This window comes from Oncorhynchus tshawytscha, linkage group LG13, assembly GCF_018296145.1.
Source record: "Oncorhynchus tshawytscha isolate Ot180627B linkage group LG13, Otsh_v2.0, whole genome shotgun sequence".
NCBI lineage: Eukaryota > Metazoa > Chordata > Actinopteri > Salmoniformes > Salmonidae > Oncorhynchus > Oncorhynchus tshawytscha.
In genome coordinates, this window is record NC_056441.1 from 81,184,099 (window position 1) to 81,198,150 (window position 14,052).

General features: G+C 43.2%; 1 protein-coding gene across 3 annotated transcripts in view; it reads right to left on the reverse strand.

Moving 5' to 3' along the window:
• Positions 1-14,052, reverse strand: part of LOC112237268 (F-BAR and double SH3 domains protein 2-like) — a 91,543-nt gene that overhangs the window by 28,944 nt on the left and 48,547 nt on the right. For 2 of the 3 annotated variants that reach the window (XM_042296422.1, XM_042296421.1), the window contains 3 exons: positions 13,313-13,435; positions 13,105-13,200; positions 10,403-10,477 (listed from right to left, as the gene is read on the reverse strand). In XM_042296422.1, the coding sequence (XP_042152356.1) occupies positions 10,403-10,477; positions 13,105-13,200; positions 13,313-13,435 (294 nt within the window). The remainder of the gene's footprint in view (positions 1-10,402; positions 10,478-13,104; positions 13,201-13,312; positions 13,436-14,052) is intronic. The other variant, XM_042296423.1, reaches the window with a different exon arrangement.

The window sequence follows — 14,052 nt, forward strand, 5'->3', positions numbered from 1 at the left end:
GGTTATAGTGTAGTGGAACAGCCATGGTTGTGGTTATAGTTGTAGTGGAACAGCCATTGTTGTGGTTATAGTGGAACAGCCATGGTTGTGGTTATAGTTGTAGTGGAACAGCCATGGTTGTGGCTATAGTTGTAGTGGAACAGCCATGGTTGTGGTTATAGTTGTAGTGGAACAGCCATTGTTGTGGTTATAGTGGAAAAGCAATGGTTTTGGTTATAGTTGTAGTGGAACAGCCATGGTTGTGGTTATAGTTGTAGTGGAACAGCCATGGTTGTGGTTATAGTGGAACAGCCATGGTTGTGGTTATAGGGAACAGCCATGGTTGTGGTTATAGTTGTAGAACAGCCATGGTTGTTATAGTTGTAGTGGAACAGCCATGGTTGTGGTTATAGTTGTAGTGGAACAGCCATGGTTGTGGTTATAGTTGTAGTGGAACAGCCATGGTTGTGGTTATAGTTGGTGGAACAGCCATGGTTGTGGTTATAGTGGAACAGCCATGGTTGTGGTTATAGTTGTAGTGGAACAGCCATGGTTGTGGTTATAGTTGCAGTGGAACAGCCATGGTTGTGGTTATAGTTGCAGTGGAACAGCCATGGTTATAGTTGTAGTGGAACAGCCATGGTTGTGGTTATAGTGGAACAGCCATGGTTGTGGTTATAGTTGTAGTGGAACAGCCATGGTTGTGGTTATAGTGGAACAGCCATGGTTGTGGTTATAGTTGTAGTGGAACAGCCATGGTTGTGGTTATAGTGGAACAGCCGTGGTTATAGTTATAGTGGAACAGCCGTGGTTATAGTTATAGTGGAACAGCCATGATTGTGGTTATAGTTGTAGTGGAACAGCCATTGTTGTGGTTATAGTGGAACAGCCATGGTTGTGGTTATAGTTGTAGTGGAACAGCCATGGTTGTGGTTATAGTTGTAGTGGAACAACCATGGTTGTGGTTATAGTTGTAGTGGAACAGCCATGGTTGTGGTTATAGTGGAACAGCCATGGTTGTGGTTATAGTTGAACAGCCATGGTTGTGGTTATAGTGGAACAGCCGTGGTTATAGTTATAGTGGAACAGCCATGGTTATAGTTATAGTGGAACAGCCATGGTTGTGGTTATAGTTGTAGTGGAACAGCCATGGTTATAGTTATAGTGGAACAGCCATGGTTGTGGTTATAGTTATAGTGGAACAGCCATGGTTGTGGTTATAGTTATTGTTGTGGTTATAGTGGAACAGCCATGGTTGTGGTTATAGTTGTAGTGGAACAGCCATGGTTGTGGTTATAGTTGTAGTGGAACAGCCATGGTTGTGGTTATAGTTGTAGTGGAACAGCCATGGTTGTGGTTATAGTGGAACAGCCATGGTTGTGGTTATAGTTGTAGTGGAACAGCCATGGTTGTTATAGTGGAACAGCCATGGTTGTGGTTATAGTTGTAGTGGAACAGCCATGGTTGTGGTTATAGTTGTAGTGGAACAGCCATGTTGTGGTTATAGTGGAACAGCCATGGTTGTGGTTATAGTTGTAGTGGAACAGCCATGGTTGTGGTTATAGTTGTAGTGGAACAGCCATGGTTGTGGTTATAGTTGTAGTGGAACAGCCATGGTTGTGGTTATAGTGGAACAGCCATAGTGGAAGAGCCATGGTTGTGGTTATAGTTGTAGTGGAACAGCCATTGTTGTGGTTGTAGTGGAACAGCCATGGTTGTGGTTATAGTTGCAGTGGAACAGCCATGGTTGTGGTTATAGTTGTAGTGGAACAGCCATGGTTGTGGTTATAGTGGAACATCCATAGTTGTGGTTATAGTTGTAGTGGAACAGCCATGGTTGTGGTTATAGTTGTAGTGGAACAGCCATGGTTGTGGTTATAGTGGAACAGCCAAGGTTGTGGTTATAGTGGAACAGCCATGGTTGTGGTTATAGTGGAACAGCCATGGTTGTGGTTATAGTGGAACAGCCATGGTTATAGTTATAGTGGAACAGCCATGGTTATAGTTATAGTGGAACAGCCATGGTTGTGGTTATAGTGGAACAGCCATGGTTGTGGTTATAGTTGTAGTGGAACAGCCATGGTGGTTATAGTGGAACAGCCATGGTTGTGGTTATAGTTGTAGTGGAACAGCCATGGTTGTGGTTATAGTTGTAGTGGAACAGCCATGGTGGTTATAGTGGAACAGCCATGGTTGTGGTTATAGTTGTAGTGGAACAGCCATGGTTGTGGTTATAGTTGTAGTGGAACAGCCATGGTTGTGGTTATAGTTGTAGTGGAACAGCCATGGTTGTGGTTATAGTGGAAAAGCAATGGTTTTGGTTATAGTGGAACAGCCATGGTTGTGGTTATAGTTGTAGTGGAACAGCCATGGTTGTGGTTATAGTGGAACAGCCATGGTTGTGGTTATAGTGGAACAGCCATGGTTGTGGTTATAGTTGTAGTGGAACAGCCATTGTTATAGTTGTAGTGGAACAGCCATGGTTGTGGTTATAGTTGTAGTGGAACAGCCATGGTTGTGGTTGTAGTTGTAGTGGAACAGCCATTGTTGTGGTTATAGTGGAACAGCCATGGTTGTGGGTTATAGTGGAACAGCCATGGTTGTGGTTATAGTTGTAGTGGAACAGCCATGGTTGTGGTTATAGTTGCAGTGGAACAGCCATGGTTGTGGTTATAGTTGTGGTTATAGTTGGTGGAACAGCCATGGTTGTGGTTATAGTGGAACAGCCATGGTTGTGGTTATAGTTGTAGTGGAACAGCCATGGTTGTGGTTATTGTAGTGGAACAGCCATGGTTGTGGTTATAGAGGAACAGCCATGGTTGTGGTTATAGTGGAACAGCCGTGGTTATAGTTATAGTGGAACAGCCGTGGTTATAGTTATAGTGGAACAGCCATGATTGTGGTTATAGTTGTAGTGGAACAGCCATTGTTGTGGTTATAGTGGAACAGCCATGGTTGTGGTTATAGTTGTAGTGGAACAGCCATGGTTGTGGTTATAGTTGTAGTGGAACAACCATGGTTGTGGTTATAGTTGTAGTGGAACAACCATGGTTGTGGTTATAGTGGAACAGCCATGGTTGTGGTTATAGTTGAACAGCCATGGTTGTGGTTATAGTGGAACAGCCGTGGTTATAGTTATAGTGGAACAGCCATGGTTATAGTTATAGTGGAACAGCCATGGTTGTGGTTATAGTTGTAGTGGAACAGCCATGGTTATAGTTATAGTGGAACAGCCATGATTGTGGTTATAGTTATAGTGGAACAGCCATGGTTGTGGTTATAGTTGTAGTGGAAGAGCCATTGTTGTGGTTATAGTGGAACAGCCATGGTTGTGGTTATAGTTGTAGTGGAACAGCCATGGTTGTGGTTATAGTTGTAGTGGAACAGCCATGGTTGTGGTTATAGTTGTAGTGGAACAGCCATGGTTGTGGTTATAGTGGAACAGCCATGTTGTGGTTATAGAGGGACAGCCATGGTTGTGGTTATAGTTGTTGTGGTTATAGTGGAACAGCCATTGTTGTGGTTGAGTGGAACAGCCATGGTTGTGGTTATAGTTGTAGTGGAACAGCCATGGTTGTGGTTATAGTTGTAGTGGAACAGCATGGTTGTGGTTATAGTTGTAGTGGAACAGCCATTGTTGTGGTTATAGTGGAACAGCCATGGTTGTGGTTATAGTGGAACAGCCATGGTTGTGGTTAGTGGAACAGCCATGGTTGTGGTTATAGTGGAACAGCCATGGTTGTGGTTATAGTTGTAGTGGAACAGCCATGGTTATAGTTGTAGTGGAACAGCCATGGTTGTGGTTATAGTTGTAGTGGAACAGCCATGGTTGTGGTTATAGTTGTAGTGGGTCAGCCATGGTTGTGGTTATAGTTGTAGTGGAACAGGCATTGTTGTGGTTATAGTGGAACAGCCATGGTTGTGGTTATAGTGGAACAGCTGTGGTTATAGTTATAGTGGAACAGCCATGGTTATAGTTATAGTGGAACAGCCATGGTTGTGGTTATAGTTGTAGTGGAACAGCCATGGTTATAGTTATAGTGGAACAGCCATGGTTGTGGTTATAGTTGTAGTGGAACAGCCATGGTGGTTAAGTGGAACAGCCATGGTTGTGGTTATAGTTGTAGTGGAACAGCCATGATTGTGGAAGTTGTAGTGGAACAGCCATGGTTGTGGTTATAGTGGAACAGCCATGGTTGTGGTTATAGTTGTAGTGGAACAGCCATGGTTGTGGTTATAGTTGTAGTGGAACAGCCATGGTTGTGGTTATAGTTGTAGTGGAACAACCATGGTTGTGGTTATAGTTGTAGTGGAACAACCATGGTTGTGGTTATAGTTGTAGTGGAACAGCCATGGTTGTGGTTATAGTTGTAGTGGAACAGCCATGGTTGTGGTTATAGTGGAACAGCCATGGTTGTGGTTATAGTGGAACAGCCATGGTTGTGGTTATAGTGGAACAGCCGTGGTTATAGTTATAGTGGAACAGCCATGTTATAGTTATAGTGGAACAGCCATGGTTGTGGTTATAGTTGTAGTGGAACAGCCATGGTTATAGTTATAGTTGATTGTGGAACAGTTATAGTTGTAGTGGAACAGCCATGGTTGTGGTTATAGTGGAACAGCCATGGTTGTGGTTATAGTGGAACAGCCATGGTTGTGGTTATAGTTGTAGTGGAACAGCCATGGTTGTGGTTATAGTTGTAGTGGAACAACCATGGTTGTGGTTATAGTTGTAGTGGAACAACCATGGTTGTGGTTATAGTGGAACAGCCATGGTTGTGGTTATAGTGGAACAGCCGTGGTTGTGGTTATAGTGGAACAGCCGTGGTTATAGTTATAGTGGAACAGCCATGGTTATAGTTATAGTGGAACAGCCATGGTTGTGGTTATAGTTGTAGTGGAACAGCCATGGTTATAGTTATAGTGGAACAGCCATGATTGTGGTTATAGTTGTAGTGGAACAGCCATTGTTGTGGTTATAGTGGAACAGCCATGGTTGTGGTTATAGTGGAACAGCCATGGTTGTGGTTATAGTTGTAGTGGAACAGCCATGGTTGTGGTTATAGTTGTAGTGGAACAGCCATTGATGTGGTTATAGTGGAACAGCCATGGTTGTGGTTATAGTTGTAGTGGAACAGCCATGGTTGTGGTTATAGTTGTAGTGGAACAGCCATGGTTGTGGTTATAGTTGTAGTGGAACAGCCATGGTTGTGGTTATAGTGGAACATCCATAGTTGTGGTTATAGTTGTAGTGGAACAGCCATGGTTGTGGTTATAGTTGTAGTGGAACAGCCATGGTTGTGGTTATAGTGGAACAGCCATTGTTGTGGTGATAGTGGAACAGCCATGGTTGTGGTTATAGTTGTAGTGGAACAGCCATTGTTATAGTTGTAGTGGAACAGCCATGGTTGTGGTTATAGTTGTAGTGGAACAGCCATTGTTGTGGTTATAGTTGTAGTGGAACAACCATTGTTGTGGTTATAGTGGAACAGCCATGGTTGTGGTTATAGTGGAACAGCCATGGTTGTGGTTATAGTTGTAGTGGAACAGCCATTGTTATAGTTGTAGTGGAACAGCCATGGTTGTGGTTATAGTTGTAGTGGAACAGCCATTGTTGTGGTTATAGTTGTAGTGGAACAGCCATGGTTGTGGTTATAGTTGTAGTGGAACAGCCATGTTGTGGTTATAGTGGAACAGCCATGTTGTGGTTATAGTGGAACAGCCATGGTTGTGGTTATAGTGGAACAGCCATGGTTGTGGTTATAGTGGAACAGCCATGGTTGTGGTTATAGTGGAACAGCCATGGTTGTGGTTATAGTGGAACAGCCATGGTTGTGGTTATAGTTGCAGTGGAACAGCCATGGTTATAGTTGTAGTGGAACAGCCATGGTTGTGGTTATAGTTGTAGTGGAACAGCCATGGTTGTGGTTATAGTTGTAGTGGAACAGGCATTGTTGTGGTTATAGTGGAACAGCCATGGTTGTGGTTATAGTGGAACAGCCATAGTTATAGTGGAACAGTGGTTATAGTGGAACAGCCATTATGGTTATAGTGGAACAGCCATGGTTGTGGTTATAGTTGTAGTGGAACAGCCATTGTTGTGGTTATAGTGGAACAGCCATGGTTGTGGTTAAACAGCCATGGTTGTGGTTATAGTAGTGGAACAGCCATGGTTGTGGTTATAGTGGAACAGCCATGGTTGTGGTTATAGTGGAACAGCCATGGTTATAGTTATAGTGGAACAGCCATGGTTGTGGTTATAGTTGTAGTGGAACAGCCATGGTTGTGGTTATAGTTGAGTGGAACAGCCATGGTTGTGGTTATAGTGGAACAGCCATGGTTGTGGTTATAGTGGAACAGCCATGGTTGTGGTTATAGTGGAACAGCCATGGTTATAGTTATAGTGGTTATAGTTATAGTGGAACAGCCATGGTTGTGGTTATAGTTGTAGTGGAACAGCCATTGTTGTGGTTATAGTGGAACAGCCATGGTTGTGGTTATAGTTGGTGGAACAGCCATGGTTGTGGTTATAGTGGAACAGCCATGTGGAACAGCCATGGTTGTGGTTATAGTGGAACAGCCATGGTTGTGGTTATAGTGGAACAGCCATGGTTGTGGTTATAGTGGAACAGGTTGAATAGTTGTAGTGGAACAGCCATGGTTGTGGTTATAGTTGTAGTGGAACAGCCATGGTTGTGGTTATATGGAACAGTGGTTGTGGTTATAGTGGAACAGCCATGGTTGTGGTTATAGTGGAACAGCCATGGTTGTGGTTATAGTTGTAGTGGAACAGCCATGTGGGTTATAGTTGTAGTGGAACAGCCATGGTTGTGGTTATAGTTGTAGTGGAACAGCCATGGTTGTGGTTATAGTTGTAGTGGAACAGCCATGGTTGTGGTTATAGTTGAAACAGCCATGGTTGTGGTTATAGTTGTAGTGGAACAGCCATGGTTTATGGTTTGTGGTTATAGTTGTAGTGGAACAGCCATGGTTGTGGTTATAGTGGAACAGCCATGGTTGTGGTTATAGTGGAACAGCCATGGTTGTGGTTATAGTAGTGGAACAGCCATGGTTGTGGTTATAGTTTGTTGTGTTATAGGGAACAGCCATGGTTGTGGTGGTTGTGGTTATAGTTGTAGTGGAACAGCCATTTGTGGTTATAGTTGTAGTGGAACAGCCATGGTTGTGGTTATAGTTGTAGTGGAACAGCCATGGTTGTGGTTATAGTTGGTGGAACAGCCATGGTTGTGGTTATAGTGGAACAGCCATGGTTGTGGTTATAGTGGAACAGCCATGGTTGTGGTTATAGTTGTAGTGGAACAGCCATGGTTGTGGTTATAGTTGTAGTGGAACAGCCATGGTTGTGGTTATAGTTGTAGTGGAACAGCCATGGTTGTGGTTATAGTGGAACATCCATGGTTGTGGTTATAGTGGAACATCCATGGTTGTGGTTATAGTTGTAGTGGAACAGCCATGGTTGTGGTTATAGTGGAACAGCCATGGTTGTGGTTATAGTTATAGTGGAACAGCCATGGTTGTGGTTATAGTGGAACAGCCATGGTTGTGGTTATAGTTGTAGTGGAACAGCCATGGTTGTGGTTATAGTGGAACAGCCATGGTTGTGGTTATAGTTGTAGTGGAACAGCCATGGTTATAGTTATAGTGGAACAGCCATGATTGTGGTTATAGTTGAAACAGCCATGGTTGTGGTTATAGTGGAACATCCATGGTTGTGGTTATAGTTGTAGTGGAACAGCCATGGTTGTGGTTATAGTTGTAGTGGAACAGCCATGGTTGTGGTTATAGTGGAACAGCCATGGTTGTGGTTATAGTTGTAGTGGAACAGCCATGGTTGTGGTTATAGTGGAACAGCCATGGTTGTGGTTATAGTTGTAGTGGAACAGCCATGGTTGTGGTTATAGTTGTAGTGGAACAGTGGTTGTGGTTATAGTTGTAAACAACCATGGTTGTGGTTATAGTGGAACAGCCATGGTTGTGGTTATAGTTGTAGTGGAACAGCCATGGTTGTGGTTATAGTTGTAGTGGAACAGCCATTGTTGTGGTTATAGTGGAACAGCCATGGTTGTGGTTATAGTTGTGGTTGTGGTTATAGTTGTAGTGGAACAGCCATGGTTGTGGTTATAGTGGAACATCCATGGTTGTGGTTATAGTTGTAGTGGAACAGCCATGGTTGTGGTTATAGTGGAACAGCCATGTTGTGGTTATAGTGGAACAGCCAATGTTGTGGTTATAGTGGAACAGCCATGGTTGTGGTTATAGTTGTAGTGGAACAGCCATTGTTATAGTTGTAGTGGAACAGCCATGGTTGTGGTTATAGTTGTAGTGGAACAGCCATTGTTGTGGTTATAGTTGTAGTGGAACAGCCATTGTTGTGGTTATAGTGGAACAGCCATGGTTGTGGTTATAGTGGAACAGCCATGGTTGTGGTTATAGTTGTAGTGGAACAGCCATGGTTGTGGTTATAGTTGTAGTGGAACAGCCATGGTTGTGGTTATAGTTGTAGTGGAACAGCCATGGTTGTGGTTATAGTTGTAGTGGAACAGCCATGGTTGTGGTTATAGTGGAACATCCATAGTTGTGGTTATAGTTGTAGTGGAACAGCCATCGTTGTGGTTATAGTGGAACAGCCATGGTTGTGGTTGTGGTTATAGTGGAACAGCCATGGTTGTGGTTATAGTGGAACAGCCATGGTTGTGGTTATAGTTGCAGTGGAATAGCCATGGTTGTGGTTATAGTGGAACAGCCATGGTTATAGTTATAGTGGAACAGCCATGGTTGTGGTTATAGTTGTAGTGGAACAGCCATGGTTATAGTTATAGTGGAACAGCCATGGTTGTGGTTATAGTTGTAGTGGAACAGCCATGGTTATAGTTATAGTGGAACAGCCATGATTGTGGTTATAGTTGTAGTGGAACAGCCATGGTTGTGGTTATAGTGGAACATCCATAGTTGTGGTTATAGTTGTAGTGGAACAGCCATGGTTGTGGTTATAGTTGTAGTGGAACAGCCATGGTTGTGGTTATAGTGGAACAGCCATGGTTGTGGTTATAGTTGTAGTGGAACAGCCATGGTTGTGGTTATAGTTGTAGTGGAACAGCCATTGTTATAGTTGTAGTGGAACAGCCATGTTTGTGGTTATAGTTGTAGTGGAACAGCCATGGTTGTGGTTATAGTTGTAGTGGAACAGCCATTGTTATAGTTGTAGTGGAACAGCCATGTTTGTGGTTATAGTTGTAGTGGAACAGCCATGGTTGTGGTTATAGTTGTAGTGGAACAGCCATTGTTGTGGTTATAGTGGAACAGCCATGGTTGTGGTTATAGTTGTAGTGGAACAGCCATGGTTCTGGTTATAGTTGTAGTGGAACAGCCATGGTTCTGGTTATAGTTGTAGTGGAACAGCCATGGTTCTGGTTATAGTTATAGTGGAACAGCCATGGTTATAGTTATAGTGGAACAGCCATGGTTGTGGTTATAGTGGAACAGCCATGGTTGTGGTTATAGTGGAACAGCCATGGTTGTGGTTATAGTTGTAGTGGAACAGCCATGGTTGTGGTTATAGTTGTAGTGGTCATCAGAGGTCTACCTATGTCAGGATCATGTTATGCCTCTAGATGGTTGGAGGGTAGAGACTAGTGGTTAGGTCTACCTGTGTCAGGATCATGTTATGGTTCTAGATGGTTGGAGGGTAGAGACTAGTGGATAGGTCTACCTGTGTCAGGATCATGTTATGGTTCTAGATGGTTGGAGGGTAGAGACTAGTGGTTAGGTCTACCTGTGTCAGGATCGTGTTATGGTTCTAGATGGTTGGAGGGTAGAGACTAGTGGTTAGGTCTACCTGTGTCAGGATCATGTTATGGTTCTAGATGGTTGGAGGGTAGAGACTAGTGGATAGGTCTACCTGTGTCAGGATCATGTTATGGTTCTAGATGGTTGGAGGGTAGAGACTAGTGGTTAGGTCTACCTGTGTCAGGATCGTGTTATGGTTCTAGATGGTTGGAGGGTAGAGACTAGTGGTTAGGTCTACCTGTGTCAGGATCATGTTATGGTTCTAGATGGTTGGAGGGTAGAGACTAGTGGATAGGTCTACCTGTGTCAGGATCATGTTATGGTTCTAGATGGTTGGAGGGTAGAGACTAGTGGTTAGGTATACCTGTGTCAGGATCATGTTATGGTTCTAGATGGTTGGAGGGTAGAGACTAGTGGATAGGTCTACCTGTGTCAGGATCATGTTATGGTTCTAGATGGTTGGAGGGTAGAGACTAGTGGTTAGGTCTACCTGTGTCAGGATCATGTTATGGTTCTAGATGGTTGGAGGGTAGAGACTAGTGGTTAGGTCTACCTGTGTCAGGATCATGTTATGGTTCTAGATGGTTGGAGGGTAGAGACTAGTGGTTAGGTCTACCTGTGCCAGCGTCATCCTCATGACACTGATGGGCGAAGGCTCAATGTCCACCAACTTCTGCACCGAGCTCAGAGTCTGACACACACACACACACGTGCGCACGATCAAGCACACACAGGTAGACGTTAGTGGAAATAGTTAGGAGAGAAAGAGTTAGCAAAGGTTGAAAAGGTTTGAAGGAGAAAGACAATGAAGGGAAAATAATTTGTAGTGACAGAGAGAGAGAGAGACACGTATGTACAGTATTCAGTGCTTGACTTGGGAAGGAGCTCACCGGAGCTGAGTACCACCACCTCATGTCCTACTGCTTGACTTCCTGTTCCTCTTATAGAATATTAACTCAACAGTATTGTGTAGTCCCTGTTCCTCTAATAGAATATTAACTCAACAGTATTGTGTAGTCCCTGTTCCTCTTATAGAATATTAACTCAGCAGTATTGTGTAGTCCCTGTTCCTCTTATAGAATATTAACTCAGCAGTATTGTGTAGTCCCTGTTCCTCTTATAGAATATTAACTCAACAGTATTGTGTAGTCCCTGTTCCTCTTATAGAATATTAACTCAGCAGTATTGTGTAGTCCCTGTTCCTCTTATAGAATATTAACTCAGCAGTATTGTGTAGTCCCTGTTCCTCTTATAGAATATTAACTCAACAGTATTGTGTAGTCCCTGTTCCTCTTATAGTATATTAACTCAACAGTATTGTGTAGTCCCTGTTCCTCTTATAGAATATTAACTCAACAGTATTGTGTAGTCCCTGTTCCTCTTATAGAATATTAACTCAACAGTATTGTGTAGTCCCTGTTCCTCTTATAGAATATTAACTCAACAGTATTGTGTAGTCCCTGTTCCTCTTATAGAATATTAACTCAACAGTATTGTGTAGTCCCTGTTCCTCTTATAGAATATTAACTCAACAGTATTGTGTAGTCCCTGTTCCTCTTATAGAATATTAACTCAACAGTATTGTGTAGTCCCTGTTCCTCTTATAGAATATTAACTCAACAGTATTGTGTAGTCCCTGTTCCTCTTATAGTATATTAACTCAACAGTATTGTGTAGTCCCTGTTCCTCTTATAGAATATTAACTCAACAGTATTGTGTAGTCCCTGTTCCTCTTATAGTATATTAACTCAACAGTATTGTGTAGTCCCTGTTCCTCTTATAGAATATTAACTGAACAGTATTGTGTAGTCCCTGTTCCTCTTATAGTATATTAACTCAACAGTATTGTGTAGTCCCTGTTCTTCTTATAGTATATTAACTGAACAGTATTGTAGAGCTCCTGTTCCTCTTATAGAATATTAACTCTCTAAGTCCCTGTGTTACCGACACCCATTTCAGACCAAGTCAAACACTGACTGTAGGTGTTATAGTGCAGTGCAAAAAGACAGTAAGATAGAGACTACAGACTTAACAGATAGGTTTACAGAAGGACTGTTTCAACATGTGAAGGCACAGAGACAGTGAGTACGGTTATATGCACACAGTAATGTAATCATTGTGGATAGTCAGGTTAATATATACCTGTATGCTAAACAAACACATCTTATTACATATACATGAATGTACTGCATATGTTTGTGTGCCTTTAAACCTGTTGATGTTAGTGACTGTCTACAGTCATTGAGTACGGTTATATGCACACAGTAATGTAATCATTGTGGATAGTCAGGTTAATATAATAGTTTGTTTAAAATGTTCACATGTTTTGTATGAAGAATGATTCCCCTAATAATCTTGTTTACATGGACACATCTGAGATCAGGAGACCTGATGTCACTCTGATAAATACAGAACATCTCCTATCTATATAAACATTCTACCACAGTGATTTTTGGGAAGCATATTTGATTCGGAGTTCGGACATCTCAAGTGTATATGTGAAAACTACTTCTAAGACCAACACATTCAGTTGTTCCTAACTCACTTCACTTCACAAAGAGGGAGGCTCGAATTGGCTGGTGCTGGAACATGCTCAGATCACATACACTGCTGGAACGCCCATTAAGGTGTTTACATGTCCTAATCATTTGAAAGATTGTTTAGAAAACCAGGTGTTTTAATCGGTTTATGTTTATTTAGATTTTGACCTGACGCCGATTAAGATAAGCAGAGTAAGGTGTTTACATGAGTGAATCCATAATCAGATTATTATCACATGATTAATGTACATGTAAACGTACTCAGTGTTAACTGTGGGTGGCTCCCGAGTGGCGCAGCGGTCTAAGGCACTGAATCTCAGTGCTTGAGGCGTCACTACAGACACCCTGGGTTGATTCCAGGCTGTATCACAACCGGCCGTGATTGGAAGTCCCATAGGGCGGCGCACAATTGACCCTGCGTCGTCGGGTTTGGCCGGGGTAGGCCGTCATTGTAAATGAGAATTTGTTCTCAACTGACTTGCCAGGTTAAATAAAGGTTAACATTTGTATTTTTTATTAACACAGTGAAGAGTAATGCTGTGTTCAGGTGCTCCTCAGAAACTCCCATGGGAAGATCGTCACGGTAACCTGTTTGGAAAGTCGCTCTGTACTTGGAACGTTTCCGTGAGGCGAGCGCATGAACACAGCATATGAACAGAGAAAAGGGTTGGAGAGGGTTGAGTAAGGACATCTCAGATACAGGAAGCCTGTTAGTGTGTGTGTCTGTCTGACTGTGTGTGTGTGTGTGTGTGTCTGACTGTGTGTGTGTGTGTCTCACCGTGTCACAGTCGCTGGGTTGGAACTGGAAGTCTTGTGCTTTATGAAACACAGGGTTCTCCTGCATGAAGAGCTGCTGGTTAAACTCCTGTACCACCTGGGAGAGACAGAGATATACAGGATTACACCCACACACAGAAACACCCACACGCAGAAACACCCACACGCAGAAACACCCACACGCAGAAACACCCACACAGCTGTCTCACCCGGGTGGATTTGTCCAGTAGGAACTGGAAGGTGTTGTGTATGACCTGAAAGGCCTCCAGCTCTGTCTGACAGATAGAGATCAGATAGTCCTTCACATGGTTATATATCCCGCCATCCAACTCCTGAGAGAGACAGAGAGAGAGAGACAGAGGAGAGAGAGAGAGAGACAGAGACAGTGAGAGGGACAGAGACAGAGACAGTGAGAGAGAGAGGGACAGAGAGACAGTGAGAGAGAGAGAGAGAGAGAGACAGAGCGAGAGAGAGACAGACAGAGAGAGGGGGGGGATATGAATGGATAGAGACAATAATTAATCATTAACAGCTAATAGACTGGATGGATACTGTAGTACAAGCAGGGAGAAGGTGGAGGAAGAAGGATAGACTGAGGGAGGAAGATAGGGCAGGAAAGACCTGTTGTTTGACGATGCTGAGGATGTATGGATCTGTGTGTGGGTCTGTGTGTTCTCTTGTTGGATAAGAATCTGACCCCCTTCATCTTTCCCAACAGCAGACAGCACTATCCAACCCCCCCACACACACACAGCTGAAACAATGGCATGATGACAAATCTAGGGAAATTCCATCATTGAGGGTGGAGGCTAGTCCCAAAAGTACTACCGAACCCTTACCCCCCTTCCTCATCCCTCCCTTCCCCTCCTCCCTCTCTCCACTCATCCATGTAGGGCAGTGTGAACAGCAGAATTATTCAAGTGGCCAGAAAAAGACACACATCACATTT